General features: G+C 42.4%; 3 protein-coding genes across 3 annotated transcripts; 2 read left to right on the forward strand and 1 right to left on the reverse strand.

Moving 5' to 3' along the window:
* LOC311350869 (phosphatidylinositol 4-kinase type 2-alpha-like) lies at positions 1-4821 on the reverse strand. Its single transcript, XM_084470961.1, has 9 exons — positions 4387-4821; positions 3331-3531; positions 3085-3216; positions 2585-2738; positions 2425-2486; positions 2125-2224; positions 1485-1618; positions 1287-1346; positions 1-1197 (listed from the first exon to the last, which is right to left on the reverse strand). The coding sequence occupies exons 1-9, from the start codon at positions 4726-4728 to the stop codon at positions 1036-1038; spliced, it is 1347 nt and encodes a 448-aa protein (XP_084327087.1). The 5' UTR covers positions 4729-4821; the 3' UTR covers positions 1-1035.
* A 658-nt stretch (positions 4822-5479) lies between these two features.
* On the forward strand, positions 5480-8320 carry LOC311350375 (phosphoglycerate mutase 1). The gene is made up of 4 exons (XM_084470383.1): positions 5480-5739; positions 6110-6384; positions 7322-7502; positions 7771-8320. Exons 1-4 carry the CDS (start codon positions 5601-5603, stop codon positions 7938-7940), a joined length of 765 nt encoding a protein of 254 aa, XP_084326509.1. The 5' UTR covers positions 5480-5600; the 3' UTR covers positions 7941-8320.
* Positions 8321-8756: 436 nt separating this feature from the next.
* slf2 (SMC5/6 complex localization factor 2) lies at positions 8757-23352 on the forward strand. The gene is made up of 20 exons (XM_084470325.1): positions 8757-8883; positions 9375-9409; positions 12720-12943; positions 13083-13146; positions 13544-15054; positions 15405-15484; positions 15591-15704; positions 17320-17487; positions 17947-18049; positions 18564-18651; positions 19176-19317; positions 19418-19505; positions 19807-19983; positions 20497-20591; positions 20717-20804; positions 20946-21068; positions 21370-21447; positions 21920-22006; positions 22424-22492; positions 22803-23352. Exons 1-20 carry the CDS (start codon positions 8858-8860, stop codon positions 22998-23000), a joined length of 3558 nt encoding a protein of 1185 aa, XP_084326451.1. The 5' UTR covers positions 8757-8857; the 3' UTR covers positions 23001-23352.
* The last annotated feature ends 571 nt before the right edge of the window (positions 23353-23923 follow it).

Here is a 23923-nt window from a genome sequence, read left to right on the forward strand (position 1 = left end):
TACATACATTTACATATGCAGTGAGGACACACTTTAAAGCAAAAAAAAAAAAAAATAACAAAAATGAAATTACTACAAGGGTGTTCTTGTAGGGTGTTCTTGTTCTTCTGGAGGACTTCATGGCACTGCGATTTAAAAAAGTAAATCAAATCAGGGGACAAGCCAATCTATAGCTTGCGTTTACCCTTCCCTCTCTTTGTAGATGTACATTTTTTAACACAGATCAGTAGATGCATGGCCTTATCATTCATTGTTCAGAGCTGGCATTTTCAAACATGTTATGACAGAATGTCCCCACTAGGGAGCATACTATTGCTACACAAAAACGCTAACACGGCCACAGATCAATTCAATTCAACCATTGTTTCCTCTCTCATGGTCACACTCCTTTGACAAATTCTGCAACTTCTTTCAGGAGTTAGAGGTAGGATAAATTAAATAGAGAGAGACAAACACATTTTCAACAGCAGGTCAATACAATTGTAACTGTCCTAGCAAATGATCGAGCTCCCACTCTTATCAATAGCGGGTCACCCCTGTTTCGTCAACAGCAATATATAGTTTATGATAGATTGAAGAATCTGGACATGTAATCAACAAAATTGCAAAAGTGCACAACTAATTAATTTACGCATAAGCCTGCAAGGGGAGCAGGCGGAAGCCAAACAGATATTTCTATCTACTGTCCTTTAACAATTTGGCCCGGGATAGTTGTAATAGTATGCAGGTCTCAGATGCAGGTACACAACATCAATGAAATAGACTACATTGTTATTAGGATTCAAGAAGCATTAATCGGGTTCAGCACACAGCCCATTTAAGGTTAATCTCCCTGGATGCTTTGCTGAAACACACCAGATATTGATGAGGTTGATTGGCTGTCATGGGTTCCATCTCAGCACCTTAAAACTTCAACTTTGAAACTCAATCAGACTCCCCTACTTCTTACCGACAAACCCTCAGTATTCTGTCTTGTCCTATTCTGATTCACCAATAGTCCATGTTTCCAGCTCCAAGCATGCAGTACCCCGTCTGCTACCACCAGGTGAAGAACGGCCTGCGGCTCTGGAAGCTATGGGTGTAGGCCTGGTTGCTGGACCTCTGAGGACTCCTGGCTGTCTCTACGGTCACAGAGGGCATCTGCACCAGCTGGAGGGGCGTCTTGCCCTCCTTCAGAGCCTGGCTTAGGTTTAGGATCTAGTAGGGCGGGGGAGAAACCAAATGAGACATGCATGGTGTTGAGGCATTGATTATGTATATGACTTATTTATATTTTATTCTCTCACCTGCCCTCGCATCACAGAAATTTGCTTATGGAACTGACCCCGGTCAAATCCTGGGTCTTTCTGCAAAACACACAAACACACACACACACACAGTATTCAACATTGTGCATGTTCATGCTAAAGACACACATTCATAACAATCATATGGATCTTCATGGTTTATAAAATACTTGTTTCCTCACTAAAACGTGTGCGTACCTTGAAAAGCTCATAGAGGTCCTCCTCGAGGTCTTGGATAAAGTTTGGATCGTTGAGTTTGGGAAGCACCAGATCCTTGATCTCCTGGGAGAAGGGAACCTTGGCTTGGGAGAGCCACGCCCAGTAGAAGGGGTCTGCAGTGGGAGGAGAAGGACAAATATCTTATAATATGATCTGAACCTGATACGCCAATGGTCAACACTGACTGACACAAGACTGAATACACTAAATAGTGAACCTCAGGGTTGCACCACTCAGTGGCACCTATATCAAATGTATTGTCCAATAGCGATGTTCTTAAGATAATAGGCCAACATCTTTATTATTCCAATAACAATACATTGATGAAAATAAACACATCATCATTAGGTGAAAATATTGGGGAGTTTTCTATCAAAGAGCACCAAAAAAAAAATATCAGGTGGTACTAGCTATTTTCTACCGATTATACACATATCAGACCGATACCACTCAAATTATCAAGGTGAAATTTTGTTTTTATGGCAAGTGCAATAGATTGCAATATTCAAGCCAATCACAGTGTGCTAATGCAATAACTTTGCTTTACAAGAGATGGTGCTGTCACTGAGGTTTCATTTTAGTGTGAGGTAACTGTGCTTCTAGAGTTGTTGTGACTCACAGGCTCTCCAGGAGTCGGGATGTTTCAGGGGAAATGCCAGGCCGTTGTCAATGGCAGCCAGCCTAACAATAGGGTCCTTCACCACTACCCAGTCTGTATCCTGCACAAGCACACAAAAATAAAGTAAACACTCCTTGTAAACACATACTGAGCTACTAATGGTTTACTTTTGAATTTACTATGGATTCACACCAGGTGACCTCACCAGCATGCAAGATGCTTTAAAATAGAACCATATGTCTTTCTCAACGAATATCTATCTTCTGGCTACTGGGTCATATTTAGTCATGGTTTACTCACACGAATGCCTCCACTGTCCATAGGATAGTCATATTTTATCAGCCAGTTATCGTTTCCTCTATCTGCAAGCAGAAAAAACAACAAAATGTGTGTCAGTGCCATACAATCCACTGAGATGTATTACGTTCTGTCTCAGCATTAAGTAAAAACCAAAACAAACCTGTATTCCTAATGATGTAATCCAGGACCACAAGCCTTTCAAAATGGATCTGGAGCTGCCGATTTATGTTCTCTGGTAGAGGCTCGGCTTCAAAACGTCTGAGCCAATGTTCTGCATCTTTGTACCCTTCGACAAATAACTGGAATGACCCAACCTGCCATGTAGACAGAGAAGGACAGAAAGAGAAAGAGACAGAGCGAGACAGAGACAGAGAGAGAAGGGCAGAGAGAGACAGAGAGAGAAGGAAAGAGAGACAGAAACAGAGAGAGAGAGAGAGACACACATATAAGACACACAGAGTCAAGAGAGACACATATACAGAAAGACAGAGTGAGAGAGCCAGAGACACAGAGACAGAGACACATAGATAAGAGCAAGATAGACAGAGAGACAGAGAAATCTTTAAATGTCATTCACATATGCCCCATTGTGATACTGTGTACATTACAGTTCATACAGTATCAAATGACACATAATTCAAACGTAGCAGTAGTAGTTACCTTTGGGGGCAGGCCTATTCTGTGAAAACGCTGGCCCACCTTGGGCACTTTCTCCAAGGCTAGCTTCTTGCCGCGAGACTTCACTCTGTCTATTGCATTGTAGTTGAATGTGTCACTCCCAAGGTGCACCACCTGCAAAGGGCAACAGTAAACTAAATGAAGGATTCACAGTACAGTAGAGTAGATGATGAGAAGCGTGTAGGAATCTTCCATCCATACTCTACAAACTTGTTCCCGTTTTCTTACCTTGGTTTTGGGCACTACGTTCAGATCAAGCTTTTGATCCACCAGACTGGCACCGGCCTCTGAAAGGTAGCCCTGGTTGAGGACCAGACAGTCTCGGCCAAAGCAGCAAGGACAACACAACTTCTGGAGCCATTTGGTCCACTTGGGGTTCAGCTGGCCGTAAGGCTCTTCGTTCTTAGGCTTGAAGACGCCAATTATCTTCTGCAAGCATTAACAGACGAACTGTGAATTCTGAATTCCAAAGGGCCTCACTACTTTCAAACATGTAATTGTAAACAGACTACTTTGTAAATTGGGCGGAATGCCATTTATATACACTTGTGGATTCTCAGTGTGTACCAGAACATTCAATAACAAGTTTTGAACCCACATATCTTCCACCTTCCATGTTGCCATCAAAGGAGTCAATTCATGGACTAAGCAGATGATTTCTGCATCTATTGGACTTGTTTCGCAACTTATTTATGTCAATTAGATTATCTTAAGTTATCTCACATGATCCCTTGTGATGGAGACTTATCGAGTCAGGACCACGGTCACGACAGTAAGAGACCACCAGTCCAAGTTAGGTGCTTATTTGGTGCTTTCCAATAGCCGTATGTGAATTGATTTGGTAGAAATGTAATATGTTTGAGGTCAGAATGCATTGCAGAATATTTCTTATCAAAGAACCCAAGACACATTGACTTATCTCAAGACACATTTTACACAACATTTACCGCCAAATAACATGACTTTGATGGCTATTGATGGTGACTTTGCCACAGTAAAATAATTGTAAAAAAAAGTACTTTGGATTTCAAAGGGTAGCCTACCTTTTTAACAGGGCTGTTGGAGATAATATATACAAATTTTAACTGGGTTTTACAGCTGCAGCAATGTTAGTAATTTGCACATAGGCTGTGACTATGTGATAATATGATAAGCCTAAAACCGTTAAAAAAATGTGGGCCGACAGATGAATGACATTACCAATTCTGCAACTTCATCCCATCATTTTAACAAAAAAACAAAACAAAACAAACAAACAATAATTGAGGCTTCTAATATTCTCACCCCTTGAGGATCTTTAACGAAGTAACTGCCGCTGGATCCCTGGTAGATTCTCTCCGGAAAGATCCCCTCGTCAATGGCTTGTTCTGCTTTTCTCACAATTTCCCTGAACTCGGGATCGTCAGAGAAATCATTCCTGTGATGGTCCCGTAAGGAGTTCGCTCTGTTTCGGTCCAGAAGAGGCTGTCGCTCAAAACCGCGACCCGGGATTTCAGCAGGTACACGAATGACAGATCCCGGTGTGGCGATCGCTCCAAAACCACCACCACGAGGATTGGTTTCGCTACAATAATTTGTATCCAGTGAATCTTGAAATGAAGGAACTAGCGGACTTGTTTCATCCATGCCCAAACGGGTTGGGAGACGACGCTTGGTCCGATTGGCAAATAGTTTAAAGGGAGCATACACAGCACTGTGATGTCAGTCTCATACAAACGCGACTCCTTGTATCTTCCGCATACAGACCCCACCTACTGGCAACACCGGGTCTGTTATTGGCTACGTCTACGTCTAGGCATTTACGCGTTGTTTAATAGGTGCACTTTTCAGCGCTTCTGCTGTGATTCTGTGACAAGTTCCTCATTTCTCAGAGTAGGCTATAGGCCACCAACAACAGTGTGTAGAGTCAGGTAGCAGAGTGTATGCTACCTGAGTAACCTACATTTCGATTTTGTATTTCCCCATTGTTTAATTTTAATTATCTGATTATGCATGGGTTGGAAGATATATGTGTATGATTTGTCAATGTTTATCATATCAATCAATCATCACACATGCACGCACGCACACACACAAAGCCGCCCCCCACACACACACACGCACGCACGCACGCACGCACGCACGCACACACACACACACACACACACACACACACACACACACACACACACACACACACACACACACACACACACACACACGCATTAGCATTAATTTAATGGAATGTGGATCAAATATGTTTATGTAATAAAGTGACCCTATCCACTGTGCACGAGCAGGCCACGCCGCGAGCTGTCAGCAGCAAGGTCGCCGACGCCCACCTCTGTCATTGGACGACGTGGAATACATAATAGGGATAGAGTAACCAATCCAAACCCGGGTTTACAGTAAAATTGAATCAACTTGCACCAGAAGCTGTGACAGTTGTAGCTGCACGTCTGCTCATTCATCGCCACTGCTGTAAGCCCTTATCTGCTTTGTCCAGTACAACTAGTTAAATGGCTGTGTACAAACTGGTTTTGATTCGTCATGGAGAGAGTAACTGGAACGACGAGAATCGTTTCAGTGGGTGGTTTGACGCAGATCTGAGCAAAGCTGGAGAACATGAGGCAAGGAGAGGTGGACAAGCACTAAAAGGTATTCATTGATTGTATTGTATTTACATTGTATTGTATTGTATTGTACACTCAGATAACAGACAACCATTTATGCTACAGAATGATCATTTTGTGATTATAGTTGCATTTACATTTACATCATGGTCTGGATTTAACACAAACAATCAAAGGTACACACTGACAAAATTCTATTGCCAAAATCCTACATCAACACAGTGTGTGTGTGTGTGTGTGTGTGTGTGTGTGTGTGTGTGTGTGTGCGTGTGTGTGCGTGTGTGTGTGTGTGTGTGTGTGTGTGTGTGTGCGTGTGCAGTCAGTAGTTAATGATTCATTTTGGCTTATTAGAAGTTCCACTGTCATCTAAACTGACTGACCCGCTCCTGCTACAGACGCCGGCTATGAGTTTGACATCTGCTACACCTCCGTGCTGAAGAGGGCCATCCGCACCTTGTGGATGGTGTTGGACAGCATTGACCAGATGTGGGTGCCGGTGCACCGAACGTGGCGGCTCAACGAACGCCACTACGGGGGCCTCACGGGGCTGAACAAGTCAGAGACCGCCGCCAAGCACGGAGAAGCCCAGGTGAAAGTATGGAGGCGCTCCTTCGACATCCCTCCTCCCCCAATGGATCCGGGCCACGACTTCTACACTGTCATCAGCAAGGTAACTGGTCCGTCACTCGACCTCCTTCAGTTGGAATTAGTAGGCCTATGCTTAGAGGAGTTACTCAAGGGGAAATCCATTCAAACGCTTGATCATCTGTGAAATTGTGAAATTGACATTGTTTGGTCATTGGTTGCTTGTGTTGCTTGTGTTCAAATAAGAAGCAGTTAAGGGACAAGTACTGGGTCTTTCATTTTTTTTAATTACCCGATCAAGGTTGCTGTTTTATCAATTGCTATGTCTGTGCTCTTATCATGTGCAGTAATAGCAAAGCCATTCATAATACGTAAATGAATCTTTAACATCAGAACAATTTACTTAACTCTGCCTGTGTAAAGACACACACGCACACCCTTGGCTTTTCCTCATGCAATATACTTTCTCTAGATCTGTGTTCAATTCTTCATCTACGACTGACAAATGTATTGTAAGGCTTTTTGGGAGTCAAAGTTCAGTCACTATCGGATTGGATAGATCAAAGGTCTGTCTGTATTGATAGACCCGTAGGGAAGCAATGTGACATCCTCAGATCAGTAGTGCATGCTATTGAACAGTGTGAGCTGACTGTGGTGTCATCATGTGGACAATTATTAACCTTTTAGAGCGTAGGCTCTTTGGATTCTGCCCATACATAGATATAGCAAAAGAACAGCAAAGAAACATGCATTGATCTATGATGCAATTTGTTTTCTAAATCACAAAGATTGTCTTGTGCTTATTACAATATAATGTGTTTTGCTTTAACATTATATATTTTGCCATTCTGAAACTTTTTAACAAATTCACAACTTCACAAATTGTTATTTATATATTATCATTATTTCCTGAAAATAATCTAGCTAAGAAAAGTCCAAACTTTTATGTTATGTCTTTGTCAGTTGATACTTCTCTCTTTGTTTTAAGTACCAAAGTGTGTCCATTGGTATGTGTTTGGTAGGATCGTCGCTATGCTGACCTGAGTGCAGACCAGCTTCCTTCCTGTGAGAGCCTTAAGGACACCATTGCGAGGGCACTTCCCTTTTGGAATGAGGAGATTGTGCCACAGATTAAAAAGGGCAAGAGGGTCCTCATTGCTGCCCATGGCAACAGCCTAAGGGGAATCGTCAAACACCTGGAAGGTAACCAAATGAGGAATTTATTTTCATATATTTTCCTATATATCTAGAGGTTTGAACCAAAAAGTAAAAATGCTTATTTGATAATGCCCGACTTTGCTCTTTGTAATGAACTCAAAATAAAGTTACTGGGACTGGTTCCTAAATATATGAACAAAATAATTGATCCCAGCTTATAGTCGTAAATATCTTTTTTTATGCATCATTTTTTTGGTAATGACAACCAATCATAATGCAACACATCACCGTGTTCCTTTCACCTCTCACCCAGGCATGTCAGAGGAGGCCATCATGGAGCTAAACCTTCCCACTGGTATCCCCATCCTCTACGAGCTTGACAAGAACCTGAAACCTGTGAAGCCCATGCAGTTCCTGGGAGATAAAGAGACTGTGAGGAAGGCCATGGAGGCAGTGGCTGCTCAGGGGAAAGCAAAGAAGTGAAAAAGCATAGGGATAGGTGCTAATCCTGTCTGTGGTCTACAGCTGAACCCCAACTACATGTTTATAGATCACTGGTTTGAGCAGGAATTTTATTTTTCTCAGGTGACAGATGACCTAACACAAAGTTTGATGATACATTTCATACAAATAGTGTCAGAAAATGTCAATAGTAATTTTTTTGTTTGACTGGCAGTAATACTTTCCACTATTAAGCACTAGTTTATTGTTAAATTGTGTCTTGCGATATATGTGTGCTTGAATTATCTATCTTGTCTTCATCACAAACTGTTTTTATCAAGTAAAATATATATTTCAATGACGCAAGGCATGTTCAGTGCAGTGTTGGATTTTCCTAATAAATGTATGGTTTGAACAGACAATCTACACATGTCAACAACGTCTACATTTTTCTAACTTGTTTTATTATTTGCATGACATGAATCGACCATAAATGTTTCCTCTTGGTTAGATACATGGTTTCCTCATTGTAAACAGCCTATTTTATTTGTATTCACATTGTGGTAGGTTTTCCATTTATAGTAGTATTTTTATTAAAACCAGAGCATACACATGAATAGGCCTATATATTTTTTTTATATTTTGTAGGCTATACCTATTCACTAGCCTATTATTTTCACGCAAGATGGAGTGAGAATCATACATTTGAAGGGTAACATTTAACATCTTTACATCTAATATTCTGTTAACATGGAAATCGTGAAGATACTCTCAAATTCAGGATGTTGTTATGGTTTCGGTTTTGATAATAGATCTGAACTGCATTTACCACAATGCAATGCGTTGTACCTTAGCAGTGGACCACCAGGCGGGAGAAGTGTCCGAACTCTGAACATCTTCTGGACCTACAGACATATGGGGAATTATAACTGTCTATGTGTTCTGAAACATAAAAAAACATGTCCGAAAATCAAGGGAACCCACGGTAAGACATTCGCATTGTTTGCATCACACATAAGGGTTGTAGTCACTTCACTAAGCTAGGTCATGGTACATTACTATTATTTCCTTATAGAACACAGAAGCTAGCTTAGCCGACTGCTCCTAAATGTATGTTTCGATATAACGATGTCGACGATGCATCTTGTACATTAAAGGAAGCTCATGATACTGTTCAACTACACGAAGTCTATGATAATATAATCTATGATCTGTAGCTAGCATTTCCGGAGTTGTCTGCTTGGACCTTACACACTTGCATCATTGCTGGCTAACATTTACCATACTTTGGTGTTTGATTTAAGTAACGTCAATGTAATAAGTCATTAGTTTTCTCACAAACTAATGACGTGTTTTGAAACACGTCATCCAATAATTCGTATACCAATGTAATTTGTGAGGTATACATGTTTTTTTTTTTTTATAGCTCGTCACAAGGTCAGGAAATAAACATGTTATGTTTCTGAACTTTTACAGAACCATGGCAGACTACTACTCGCCAACGGGTAAAGGTAGGTCAAACAGAAGGATTTTGACAGGCGATACGGACCTTAGTAACGTTACGGAGGTACTACAAACATGACACATGGTGCCTATAGCCTAGCGTTGTGATCTGTGTGCTTATTGACATAGAAAGATGTATGACTTGTTTTATATCTACTTTGTGTATCTACTGCTGTGGAAGGCACAACCAATTATTTAATATTCCAGGAGAGAGCTTCGGTTTTTTCTCTAATCTCCAATGCTACCTGTTTTATATTTATATTTAAACGACAGTTATGATCACACTGGGCGGTGCTATTGCTACATGGTGATATCAATTCGATCAGTAGCTTGTGCAGTATAGTCCTGTAAGTGTATAGTTGCACATCCTGTACATCGAGCATACGGAACAGGAGAGTAAGAATCCTTGCCTTTATTAGCCACTTCAAAACTAGTTGAAGTCCCTACTTCCCTTAGTTTTCAATAATTGTTTCTGCTTTGTGTTGATCTGTCTTCACGACCCCTGTTTTCAGGCTAGTGGTGTGTATACATTTGCTAATGTTTTTTAAATAGTTATTCCATTTGTAGGCCTATGTGTTCAACTTTTTTTACCCTTTGTGCAGAGATCACTGCAAATTGTGCAATTTTAATATAGAATATAAAAGCATGCGCAAAATGTGGCAATAATCGATAAGTTGACAATAGCAGTGTTGGCCTTGTTAGAAGATCTTGGTTGGTCTTGGCTCGAATGGTCGCATTCGAAATGAACGGGTGTTCGCGACTATTATGATTTTTTGGCTCATGATGATGACTGGCTTATCAGCCGATTCAGATTCCCAAGAGCTTTCCTCTTGGAACTATGTATTTCTCCTAACAAGGGCACTACTGCAGGCCTATTTATACTAATTAGCATATTAAATGCTAATTAGTATAAATAATACACCTCTTCCAGGAGGCCCACAACAAAAGCATGCTCAGGTTGGCCAGATATATTTCCACTGACATCTCACACATTCTACACCAAGAATATCAGTCAATCAATCCTTTTGTTAAACCAGCAACATCAAGATCTAGTGCAATAATTATTTATTCATGTATATAATGTCTCCAAGTGATGTATGTATATGTATGTTTTGTCCTCTGTCATGCTTGATATTGTCATTTGTGGCTATAAGTTTCATGCTTGTCTGTTAATGCTCTGTTTGTCTGTTGATGCGCTATGTTTTACATGTACTGTATGCCCACATGTCTGTCTATTTATGCTATATGTCTACATGTACTGTATGTATACTGTATGTCCTCCCTTTTTCTTAAATGAGTTTACCCAGGGATGCAAAAAGAATTTCAGTGCAAACTGAGAAATAAAGTAGTATCATATCGTATCGTATCGTAAATGAGGGAGGAGACTGGGCGGAGAGTCGGGCTCGTGCATGTGCGCTCAATTTCATATTAATTGGGATGTACAAAGAGAATCTGCGTGAAATCGTGCTTACGCAAGGATTCAGTACGTTTACATGCACAGCTTAATTTGATTAAAGCCATAGTTCGACTACATTCATACATGGTGGTGAGTAAATAGATTCATTGGCCGAAGTGTGTCATACCCCGGTACGTTAGGTGGCACTGTACCCATTTCAACTAGTGGTAATAGAGCCACCGGTTGACCTCTTTACGTCACCAGCAACAACAAACTCAGGCGGCATTCGAGAAAGATGTTTTCAGTAGGCAGCTGTCAGTTCACTTCGGGTCAATATCATTTTGTCTCCGTCATACGACTGAGAGATCGAAACAATGGAGCGTCGGAGAAATGATATGGACCCGAAGTGAACTGACAGCTGTCTGCTGAAACATTGCTTTCTCCTCCATGTTCGTTTCAATCTGGACTTCAGAGAGTCTAAGCCAAAGTTAATTTCCCCCAATTCCTTTTCCTCCATGGTCGAGAAAAACCCCATTAAGAGTCTTTACTTGTTGTGGAAGTACCGGGTCGGAGAACCCGACGCAGTCTGTAAGATTCATAATATCAGAGAATACCCCCGTCAGTTCGGCCGCGGCGCAATGAATGAATAAAGATCGTAGTTATTTTACAACCTCGTTGATGAGAAACATTTAGAAAAACATGTACTTTTAATTCAGCCTTGGGTGAAATCGAAGCGTAGTGTGTACTGAATGCAGGTAACTACATTGGCACGACACCGGCTTCCTCCATTTTCTGCGCCAGCTTTTTAAACAAATCGCCTATCCGGAGTGAGTTGACAGCTGTCTACTGAAAACATCTTTCTCCCACCGGAGCAGCCCCTCCGCCGCCCGTCCGTATACGGCATTCCCCGCCGCATCACAAGGAATGAATAAAGATCGTAAACACGTCGGGAGAAAAAAACATTTATGTTGACAGATGTGCCCGAAGTTACTACTATACAACCTCGTTGATGACCCATTTAGAAAAACATGTACTTTTAATTCAGCCTTGGGTGAAATCGAAGCGTAGTGTCTGCGTGCTTCCACCTTTAATGAATGCATGCCATGCATGCTCCCGCGGCTGGGACACAATTCTTATAGGGGCTAACTACATTCACCGGCTTTGTGACGAATATCAGCACTAGGAAGTAATATCCTCACATAGCCACAAGGGAACAGGACCAAATGTATAAAAGCTGTATTAACCGCACATAGCCACAAGATGGCAGCACACATAATACACTAGGAGGCGGGCGCTCAACACTAGCCAATCAGAGCACATTACACGTCATAGAGGCCACGCCTGCCAAAGTACTAGCGAGCGCACACAAGCAGGAGAGGGCAGAAACTCTACAGGCAGCGTATCTATCAGATATCCAGCTAAGAGTCTCTCATCTCATCTCATCTTCTGCGCCACCTTTTAAAATAAATCGCCGTTTCTCGTTTTCCGACGGCGACAACAACAACACGACTATCGTCTCCTTCTACTTCCGGCTCACGGCCCCAGGAAAAGATCTCGAGCATGCGCAGAACACAATTCAACGCATAATCCAATTCGACTCCATACATGCACGCTTAACTTAACTCGACTATGAATCGCATTATCTAGGGGTCTTAATTCGACTCTTAATTCGACTCATACATGCATCTTAGTAATCCAATCATAGTTGGACTAAGCCAATAAGTCGACTTTCTTGAGTGTCATGTAGTGTCAAGATGTGTGAGTGTCAATCTGGATGTTTACATCCAGATTTTTTTGTGCGCAGCATCTTTCCAGATTTTTGCGTCTGCAAAGTTTTAGTAAGAAATCCATGCACTTTGTTTGGATTTTTTTAAGGAAGTTCCAAAAAATAATCCTTATTATTATTATTTTTTTTTCTCCAGTGAAAGACTATTTGGGTTGTCCAATGCAGCAGTACTCTCCATCCCAGCTACCCTATTTCCAGGAGACCCCCATGAAACCCTCTCAGGTTCAAAACCGTCTTTCATTATCATTACAAAAGAGGATGTTACCTCTGCTGAGCCACAAGACTCTTACCCCACCCAACAACCGGACTATAGATTCACTCTCCTCTCCCAAAGTGGCCAAACCAGTGGAAAATTGTCAGGTAAAGGTCTCGGTTGGGTTTTCATCAGGATCTTAACTTGTACTGTATACATAGTTTCCAATAAGAGCAATCTTTCTAATTGAGAACCGTCAATGTTATTGAATGTTAACTTCTGTAAGACTTTCCTTTCCTTTGCTAGAACAATGCTTTCCGAGTACAGAAACAAACTGCACATACTTCTTCAAGTGTGAAGTTACATCCAGGTAAGATTATCTCACGTGATCGCTCCAAAAATATATCTTCCATATATCTTCAATAATATATCTGACTGTAATCCCTTACCCCCTCAGTAGAAATCACATGATGGCACATGACTTTCCCCTTTATTTATTTATTTTTGCTCATTTGTATAAAATCATTGTATGAAAATGTGTCCCAACTTTTGTTATTTTGGAAAAAAATAAAATTCAAGTTGTCAGCCACCCTGCATTTTTATCTTTAAAGTTTAATTTATATCTGCAATTATTTTCTTCCTGCAGTTTTTAACTAAGGGTTTTATTGTACCTCTTACTGAAATGCTGGATTATTCTCAGGAAAGCAATTGCTGGTAAATATCAATAACTGACCAAATAAGCAGTTTCCTTTGTATCTTTTCTCCAGCTCGGAGCAACTGTTCGTTGCTGAAGAGGTGCAAGGATTCTGAAGTAATCGACAGCAGCTTGAAAAAACCATGTCTCAAAAACTCCATTCCAGGCCCAGTTCAGACCCCAAACGGCATCGCTGGCCAATCCCAGTGCATCTCAGCGTTGTCAAGCTCCTCACCGAGTGCCTTGATAAGGTTGGAGCTGTCACCAGAGAAAACCAACACGAATCTCGCCAACGAACCGACCAGTAGCCCGTCGGTACACTCGATGACGCCGCCGCCGCTATTAAACCCCCCATCGCCAGCTGACTCTCTGCCAAGCCGTCATATTCCGCCCAGGTTGCCAGGGGTGCGGAAAGCCCACATGGTGAAAGTCACAGAGGATTATGTGTATTTACGGTCCCCAGTCAAGTCTTTTGAACAACGCTTGAGGATACTGATGGCAAAGAGCAGAGAAGGTGTCAGAAGCCAGGATCATAAGCCTCGGCTGGAGAACGGCAGCACAACCGTCCAGGACTCCAAGGACAGCAGCTGCAGCATCAGCAGTATTGGCCCTCTGGAAAGCCACCAGATAGACTGTTCTCAGCGCAATATCCCTGCTGCACAGGTAATGCTGCCCTGTAAGGATGAGAAATCAGGAGAAAGTACCACACTGGAGATTGGTGATGTGTGTAGGACTCCCAAACAAGCCACAAAATCCACTCCTACTGGGCCTCTGAGCAGTCACAAGGGGCAAAAGAAATCCTTGACCAGGCGACCCTCTGTAATACCTGATGACATAGGTGACCTTTTCACCCCCGACCCCCTAATATATTTCTCAAACCCTAAGCATAAAGCAGTAGTAATGCCCACGGCAGAGCAGGAAAAACCGAGCCCCCACACCACGGAGGGTGACTGTGTTCCTCACTCGGTGGCAGCCACCTCCTGTACGCCCTCAGCTGAATCACCTTGTCAGCAAAAACAGCATTCCACTGGAACTAACTTTGCACATCTATCTGCCTCGGTCACTGTGAAGGATGCCAAATATACGTCTTGTCCAAAACTACCCGTACTCGTTGTTAAAGTGGAAAGGTTGAATATGGGTTTGAATTTCAACTCAATATCACTAGCCAGTGGACTAAAAATCCCAGTTTCTTTAACGAATAAGCAGCTCAATAAACAAAACGGTGAACAGGTGGAGGTGCACAAAACTCCTCTCAACCCAGAGAATCGGACACCAACCACGGGAGACGCAGTGCCTGCAGTGGAGAGTTCTACTTCCAAAGACCCTTCGACCTCCTCACTTCCATCCAGAAAGGAAGACGCCGATCATGGTGGGAAGATGGTGGACGCAGATGACATGGAAATGGGCCTTGACCTCAGCTTTGGAATGGATCTGGGTGAAGCACAGAGCTCTGAGAGCAGTGATGATGAGCAGCTGCCTTCCCTGCAGGAGATGATGCAGCCCGTGGCTAAACAGCCGAAGATGCCGGAGAAGAGGGCCTTCCCGGAGCCCATCTTATCCCAGCGACACACTATCCCTAGCAATGTAAGCTGTATTACACAGTGGCGTTATGCTACTGCTGCTAAGTTGCTAAGCAGTACTGTGAATAAAGAAATGTTTGAGGGCTAACCAAACAAAACTCAAAGTGGTGGTATGGGACTGTACTTGGGACTAATTGTGCTTGATGCTGTCCCTGGGGTAATTTAAGCTTTCTATTGGTTTTTAAGTTATTGAAACAGTAGTATTGAAAGTATTGGAACTTTTGTTTTGCCAGTAGATTATTGGTTCTAAATAGACAAAATCATAATAGTAAACTCTAGACCCTGGCAACAAAAAAACATGGTTTACTGGTTTACTGACCCTGTGCTTTTTATTTTTTTGTTCACCCCCATCAGGCACTTCAGTCCACCACCACATCACTTGGCTGCAAGAACAACCTGGACCAGATGCTGAAGGAGATCCGCAGCATTAAGAGGTACGCTACTGGGATCTTTCTCCCATTCAGCACCAGCCAACTACTCCATCTGGACCATGATGGTGGAAATGTTGTCCACCTTTTTTTGTCTCCCCCCCTCCGTCAGATCCAAAGAGCAGGAGACGGTGCTGCTCTCCTCCTGCATAGACGACGACCTGAGGAAAGTTGAGCATGAGGAGGACGAGGAGACACATGATGGGGCCATCACGTCTGAACAGCAGTGAGTGAGAAGGATACCTTTGAGGCATTTGTCTTGTGCATGACACATTTTTACTTGTATTCATACATTTGTTTGATTGATTGACTTTGGCTTCTCTGCCACGATACTCAGCACGTTTACATGCAGAGTCATCGGGTAACATCGGGTAACTAAACAAATAAGACCTCAACAGGAATTGTAAAATGCATGTAAACACCTTTATCCAATCTAATTCGCACAAAATTCAGCACGTGAACGGACAAGCTAAATCGGATAAGAACACCTAGATAAGTCGTTCATAGTCTGGTCTCTACCTGCATATAAACAGCATCGTTTTGGAGTTCACGTTCTGCGCATGCTTGAGATCTTTTCCGGGGGCTGTGAGCCGGAAGTAGAAGGAGACGCTTCGATTTCACCCAAGGAATTAAAAGTACATGTTTTCCTAAATGTGGGTCATCAACGAGGTTGTAAAGTAGTAACTTCGGGCACATGTGTCAAAATAAACGTTTTTTTCTTCCGACGTCTTTACGATCTTTATTCATTCATTGCGCCACGGCCGAACTGTCCCCTGACGGGGATATTCTCTGATATTATGTTTCTTAAAGACCGCATCGGGTTCTCCGGCTCTCGGGTACTTCCACAACAAGTAAAGACTCGTAGTGTGGGTTATCTCGGCCATGGGGGAGAAGGAATTGGGGGAATGACGTATACGGACGGGCGGTGGAGGGGCTGCTCCGGCGGGAGAAAGATGTTTTCAGCAGACAGCTGTCAACTCACTTCGGGTCGGCAATTTATTTAAAAGCTGGCGCAAAAGATGGAGGAAGCCGGTGTCGTGCCAATGTAGTTACCCCATGATGATACACAATGTAGAAGTGTATCATCATCAACATGCATTCAGTACACACTACTCTTCGATTTCACTCAATGCTGAATTAAAAGTACATGTTTTTCTAAATGTTGCTCATCAACAAGGTTGTAAAGTAGTAAAGTAGTAACTACGATTTATTCATTCATTGCGCCGGGGCCGAACTGACGGGGATATTCTCTGATATTATGAAACACGACATGGAGGAGAAAGCGATGTTTTCAGTAGACAGCTGTCAGTTCACTTCGGGTCCATATCATTTCTCAGACGCTCATTGTTCCGACCTCTCGGTCGTATGCGGACTCCTCCGCCAGCAGAGCCAGCTCCTCTGGCTGGACTCTGCATACGACCGAGAGGTCGGAACAATGGCGTGTCGGAGAAATTATATGGAAACGAAGTGAACTGACAGCTGTCCACTGAAAACATCTTTCTCGAGTTTGTTGTTGCTGGTGACGTAAAGAGGTCAGCCGGTGGCGCTATTACCACTAGTTGAAATGGTTACAGCGCCACCTATCGTATCGGTTACAGCGCCACCTATCGGGGCATGACATGCTTCGGCCAATGAATCGGTTTACTCACCTCCATGTATACAGCCAATTGCAGTTGTCCAATTGCGGAGCATATTCGAACTATGGCTTTAATCGGATTAAGCTGTGCATGTAAACGTTTCTGACTGTGTTGATACCAACGTGTAATGCTTTTATTTTTGTTTCTTTTATTATTTTCCACTGTAGAATCACTCATACCTAACCTAATCTCCTTGTCATCCAGGGAATTCCTGCAGCGGTTCCCGGTGGTGTCCAGCACCATCAAGGATGTCCATCCAGGAGAGGTGGTGTTCAACCTGGAAAGTTGTGGATGCCTCTTCAGCCAGCACACACTGCAACTCAGACATTGCAAGGCAGACCCTCAGGGAACCACGCAGAAGACCCTTCTCTGGTGAGTAGAAGCGTGTGTGTGTCATTTGTATTTGTGGTCAGTCACATTTGATCTAAGGCAACAGTGAATACAGATCCATTTCATCATGGAGCAGTTGGGGGTTAAACATCTTGCTGAAGGAGAGCTACAGGTAGACTGCAGGCATTGGGGTCCGAACAAACGACCACGCAGCCAGGTGTCAAGCACTAACTAACCGCTAGACTACTAGACTAAACTGCCCCCAGATATTACAAATTCATATAAGGCTTATACATCGTGACCCCACATGGCAATGACCGCCTCCTTTTTATGGATTGCATAAATCTGGTTTGCGTCATACCTCATTTGCCTCAAAGATAGACATTAGTTTATGATGAATAGGGTTCAAATCTCAACAATGGTTGGTTGTCAAAATTACACCCTTCGAATGTTGGGGCTCCATGGTAATGTTTGCTCTCTCTCTCGCCCTGCTCTCTGAAGGTCCAGCCCTGCTCAGCTGAATTTACATGTCCGCATCGGCATGTTTCAGGACGCATTTGACTTCTCCCCCTGCCCGCCCCAGGTCACATGTTTCCTGTTCAAGGTACGCTCTGGTGTGCTGTCTTGGAAAGCCTGGATTTTTTAAATGTTGTTTTCCAATCATTGGAAACAACATATGGATAATGTCCAAATTTATCAAATATCCTGGAAAAAGCTTGAACATTGATTTACAAAATATATATTGTGTTTGTGTGGGCTATATCCAGTCACCATATTCTATATTCAGTTGTCTTCCAAAGCTAAGGAACTGGCTTGCAATGCTTTTTGAGGAGATACTGGTTTGAGATGTTAGATATTATAACAAAATATACGTGACAGAATGTCAGGGTTATTATAACCCTTAATGCAAATTGATTCAGAGATGAAAGAAATTGTGGTATCATGCTACTCATTCAATAGAGATTAGGGTAACAGCTACTGACGGTTTATACAATGAAATATTAACCTCTGTGAGCACAGAAAGGCTATAGAAAACGTTCTGGAAAATACTTGGCTGAAAAGAGTTAGAACCCTGTCTGCTTCTCAAGTGTAAATGCCATGTATCTCTGTGTTCCCAGATGATGTCCGTTCACACTGAGAGAATGATCTCTGATAAGATCCTCCAGGCCCTCTGTGTCATTGCACGCTCTGCTGCTAACCACATTGGTAACTGTCTGCAACCTTCACGCACCACTCTGTATTTATGACAGGAAACTTGTGTGTGTGTGTGTGTGTGTGTGTGTGTGTGTGTGTGTGTGTGTGAGAGTAAGGGAGAACACAGAGTGAAGGGTAGAAAGATAAGACTATATTAGTGTTCTAGTCATCCTTATTGACCGGTACTTATAAGAATGGAATCATGGCAATTTCTTAATGAGATATTGCGTCTAGGACAGATGAGACTTCTAAATGCAGCAGTTGAGTATTTAATGTGTGCATACAAGAGTCTCCTCTAGCAGAGTGAGCCCCGTTCATAGTGTCAGAGTATTTCAACAGTTTCACGCCCTTGCAGGAATGCTACTTGATTCTTGGAGGAAAGCAGATGTGCCAGTGTGATAGTAAAGGTAGCAATAGGACATAAGTCAAGAGGTCCTTGTCATCATTCAACCGGTTGTTGATGGGAAAAGCTGAAAAGGACAAAGTAAAGCTAAAAAGGGATTTTCCATTACAGTGTTATTGTGTTCCTGTTTCAGTGAAGAGCAGCAGCCAGAAATTCGAAGTGTGGGTGCCCAGTGTGGCAGATGTGACGCTGGTCCTGCTAAATATGGGCGCTTCATTTGTCACCCTATTCCCATTGGAGAAGATTCAACCTCCCTTCAGTGAAGGAGATTTGCTGTGAGTAGCAACCTCATTAATCACGTGTTGACCTTATGTCGAGGCATCACTTGTTTCTTAAATAAGTGTGTGTGTGTTTGTTTGTTTTTTTCTTTGAAAGGGAGGACAACGATATCAGCAGTGACAGTCCATCCAGCCAAAAGAAACGGAGCACTTTCCCTAAGCACAACTATAGCAACGTTCTCAAGGTGAGGATTTAATATAAATCAAATAAACATTAATACAAATAATCGAATAAAAATTACCTTTATTTTTATCACACTTTTTTAAAACAAGTTTTACAAAGTGCTCCACACAGAATAAAACGGTGAACAACAAAAAAAGGAAAACATTCCCCATACAAAACAGAAATGAACAATGAAACATTGAGGTAAAAGCAAACCACAGGTGAAGCACTGCACTCTAGACACCAGAGCGTAGTCTTGGTTTAGACGTCACCAACCAAGCCCCTGGCTCATGCCCATGTCGTCCTCCCCCCTCCGTACACAGTACCTGTCGTACTGCATGGACCTGTGCCCGCGGGCCTTCAGCGACCCAGAGCTGCTGCTGCTCCTGGCCCTGAGCAGCAGGCTGGGTCTGGAGGTCCACTTCGCCCTGGAGCCCCACATAGACCTGCGCTGTCTGCAGCGCCACATCATCAGCAATGTTCGGGACTGGGAAGACATGGTCAGTAGGAAGTCCTCCACCGTTTGAGCCTGTAGAGAGAGCCATGCGTAGCGTTATGACCCAATTGTGAGATCTACAGTTTTAAAGAAAGTTTACTTCCCTCGGACCACCTATAGGAGGAACATGGTAATTTCCACACTGTACATTTGAAGCTGGATTTATGTTTTTATTTCTATATTTATTTCTTGTGTTTCTTTCACAAATAGTTTTTACCTAATTCTCCATAAATTTCTTACTACTTTAGCTTTTACTATACGTTGTCTGTCATTTATTATTTATTGATATTTGCATGATCTGTGTAACCACTATTTTACGATATGGATAAGGTTCTCAACAGCATTTCACATGCCTGTGGCTAGCAGGTCTTTGAATGTTAATTCTAATGTGCTGGTATGGTCCATCACACCTAGGAGGTCTGTCTTTCCTCTTGTTCTAGTGACCAACTTTTTAATGGAGGGTAAGCTGCAAGGGTTGATCGTGTTGTACCTAATGGGGCTGTTGTTGTTGTTCCAGCTACCCAGAATGTGTCTGGCAGTCACTGAGCTGACGGCCAACCACCACAACATGTGCTGTCTGGTCCAGCTGTTGCCCGACCACGCGCGGGGAAAGTGAGTATCTTGCGTCATCCATATTTTCCACCCACTATTCTGTTATGACCCCCTCTGCTGTCGTCACCAGAGTTATATGATATAGTTGTTCAGGAATAGGTTCAGTGCTCTTGTTTTCTCTTCAGGCAAATCCGTAGACACTTAAGTGTCTGCATGATTTCCAAACTGTTGGATGGAAGTTGCACTTACAAGCCATCTGTTAAAGAGTTTCAGGTGAGCTCTTGGAGTTTACTGTTGGTTATCAATTTCTTCAGTGCATGCTCTTAATTCACATTTTGTGTATACATACAGTATAGATAGATAGATATAACAAATTAATATTGTGTGTGTGTGTGTGTGTGTGTCTTGGTGCAGCTGTCCTATCTGCAGCCCTACCTATCCCGTATGAAGCCCTCCAGCCTCCGCAGCAGCATGCTCTCCGCCTGCAGTGGGACCAAGCAGGGAAGAGAGGACAACGTGGACACTTTAGACCAACAGGTCAGTGCATGCCCCTGTTTTACCTTTATTCCTACTACTATTGTGCAATGTGCTATTTGTGTAGCTTCTACTCTTATTCTACTCTTTATCTATCTCTTATTTAATTGCTATAACTGTCCAGTTCTCAGGGTGAGAACTGTTTTTTTAGGATAATCTTTATTTTTTTTAATGAATTAAGGTTGGATAACTATTTAAATAAGTCTGGTTCCTGTACACGCATTAGATTGCTAGGTGGTAGTGTGTGAGGTCACCTTGAGCCAGTGTTTTATTCTAGTCTGATGTAATCTGTTGTTTTCTTCAGACCTACTACCTCTGCTACAGCCTGCTGACATTGGTCAATCAAGCATCCAATTATTCGTTTTTCCAACCTCTTCAAAAGGTATGTCCTCACTCTCACAAAGAGAACACTTATGTTTGATGCCAATTGAGATGAATGAAGAAAATTTTAGCATTACTATGGTGGTGGATCATTGACGATCTTGTACTATTTTATTAAAGGAAAACCATTAGTGATGCAGTGGGTTACATAGTAGAACACAGTAGGGATGATACTAGTCTAAATCTTATCTGAAATCCTCAAAGTTTGAAAAACGTGGGATATGATGTAAATATGGACTCACATTGCCCGCTAGGATAAACGATTCTATTGCATGCACTACTTGTTATTGCCAGTTTTGTGTTGCAAAGTAACGCCAATGAAACATTCTGGCTACACCCCCAAAAATATCTGATTGACATAAGTGGGAGTTACTTCTGCAAGACAATGAAAGCCTGACCAGCAGTCAAGGCCCTAAATGAAAAAGTGTCAAGAGTGTGCAGGACTTCATAAGTTATCTTCCTTTGAACCTCAGGAGCAGCTCCTGGAGCTGTGCTCTGAACTGGACCGGCACATCAAGCGTGACATGAAAAAGAATGACAAGTGTCTGTACCGGAACAAGGTTGGTGTTAAGGTTTTACCCATCTCAGACCCAGTAGTTCTGCTACATTAAAGCAGAACTTCTAGGGAGACTGCACAGAGCCTGAGCCGGAAAACAGGACGGCAAGTGGCCTAGTTACACCTACACGTTCCCTGTTTTTTTAAATATTCTACCAAAGCAAACTCAAATTAAGCTTTCAGAAGTGGATTTTAATGAGTGGATTTCTACAGTCACACAGTGCCTCCAGCAACATGATTGCTATCAGATTGTAGATTTTTATCTTAATTCTTGTGGGACTAAGGTTAACAGTTGTTACATTCCATATTGAAAATATTGTATTGGTATTCAACTTTTAACATGAGCAAGGTATTGTATGTTCAATGTAAAAACTGGTGTGGTGACGGATGTCATGATATTAAATGAGTCCTCTCCTTGCAGGTCAATGACCTGGTGGCCAGGATCTACACCAAGTGGTGGATGCTCATCCAAAGGATCCGACCGCTCAACGTACTGTCTATTCCCTCTTACATTGTTCACTGGCCTTGGTTTTTCTGTCTCCAAATAATGTGCTTTATTGATCAAATGAATTGGATTCATTCATTTGATCTAATTGGTTTCATTAGATAAATAAAACCATTATATTTACAAAGCAGCTGTTAGGAACTGAGATGTGTAATCGAATCAATCAGCCAAACTTTATTTGCATAGCTCTTTGTGTGCAGAAGTGAAACACGTTGCGTATAAAGAAACAAAACAGGTTTGCACTGTTGCACTACTATGCTGTTGCTGTCAGTAACGCCCCCATTCCTCCACCCAGGACAAGCTGCATGACTTCTGGAAGCCATCCCCCCAGGACATGCTTAGCAGCAGCAGCAGCGTTAAAACAGAAGAGATGTCAGAGGAGGAGGGCAGCGGTGCCACGGAGCAACCAGGGCTCTTGTCAGACAGGGAGGACGAAATAAATGAAGACATGGCTGAAGGGGAGCCCACTTGTGCCATGGAAAACGATGAATAACCGGAGCAGATGAATGGACCAACGGAGGGAGAGGCGCTCACAGCAGGTGTAATGGAGTGATCTTAGGGAAAATTTGTGATTTTGTTTTTACGTGAGGTTCTAGTGGAAGACCTGAACATTCGGTTGGCACTAGACACTTGGCTCCTAAAACTGCCGGCCCAGTGGACTTGCAGGGATCTCTTTGTGTTCAGGGTTTTATCAATAATTGCCTTAATCTCTTTTCTATTTGCACTACAGTTTATCTTCTTACAAGGATTTCCATTGGGTGTTTGTTTTGGCACTTTTTAGATTATTACAAATCTTTGTACCTTTTACTATTTTTTTTGATACATTAAATAAAATACTTTTTGGATATGTCTTGTTATGGACGTTTTGTGAATTAAATGACAACTACTCAATTTCATCTTGACCGATTTGGAGTTTGGCTTTTATTGACAAGGAGTATGGAACTGCTCAGAATGAAGTTTTCGGTTTGTCTTTTATAAGACAGTCAAGACTGTCAACTCAAGAGTGTAAGAGTAATGTTACAATTTGAAATTAATTTATTAGACAACAGTATGTTTGATGTTCATGTTTTTCTCGTAGGCACCTTGTGACTTGATGGTGTGACATGCAGGATAATCCTACACTATTTCACTTGCATGTTTTAACTAATGGGTTTGGTCAGTCCCGTACCTCCTTGAAGGACGGCTCATGGCCCTCTTGTTTTACACCTGGTGATCAATTATATGTCCTTCTGAATTCAATCAACCTCTTCGAAAACACTAGAAACAGTAAAAATTAGGAGAACAGCAGACAAACCGTACAGCTAGGGTTCAAATTGAGTATGCTAGGGTTTGACCCTAGATCAGCAGTGATGAGTCTGATGAAGGGAGTGGGGGCGGAGAGTGGGGTTGAGGGCGTGAGTAGGATGATAATTGTGT

This window comes from Micromesistius poutassou, assembly GCF_964030765.1.
Source record: "Micromesistius poutassou genome assembly, chromosome: 7".
Classification (NCBI taxonomy): Eukaryota; Metazoa; Chordata; class Actinopteri; order Gadiformes; family Gadidae; genus Micromesistius; species Micromesistius poutassou.

Excerpts from the sequence above, each read along its gene's own strand:
- LOC311350375 (XM_084470383.1), top strand. The coding sequence starts at position 5,601 with ATGGCTGTGTACAAACTGGTTTTGATTCGTCATGGAGAGAGTAACTGG. Across the intron at positions 5,740-6,109 it reads AGGTGGACAAGCACTAAAAG|ACGCCGGCTATGAGTTTGAC; the intron begins GTATTCATTGAT and ends CTCCTGCTACAG. Across the intron at positions 7,503-7,770 it reads AATCGTCAAACACCTGGAAG|GCATGTCAGAGGAGGCCATC; the intron begins GTAACCAAATGA and ends CCTCTCACCCAG.
- slf2 (XM_084470325.1), top strand. The coding sequence starts at position 8,858 with ATGTCCGAAAATCAAGGGAACCCACG. Across the intron at positions 15,705-17,319 it reads GCCATCACGTCTGAACAGCA|GGAATTCCTGCAGCGGTTCC; the intron begins GTGAGTGAGAAG and ends CTTGTCATCCAG. Across the intron at positions 20,592-20,716 it reads CCCGACCACGCGCGGGGAAA|GCAAATCCGTAGACACTTAA; the intron begins GTGAGTATCTTG and ends TTTTCTCTTCAG.
- LOC311350869 (XM_084470961.1), bottom strand. The coding sequence starts at position 4,728 with ATGGATGAAACAAGTCCGCTAGTTCCTTCATTTCAAGATTCACTGGAT. Across the intron at positions 2,487-2,584 it reads TTACATCATTAGGAATACAG|ATAGAGGAAACGATAACTGG; the intron begins GTTTGTTTTGGT and ends TTCTGCTTGCAG. Across the intron at positions 2,225-2,424 it reads TGGACAGTGGAGGCATTCGT|GATACAGACTGGGTAGTGGT; the intron begins GTGAGTAAACCA and ends GTGCTTGTGCAG.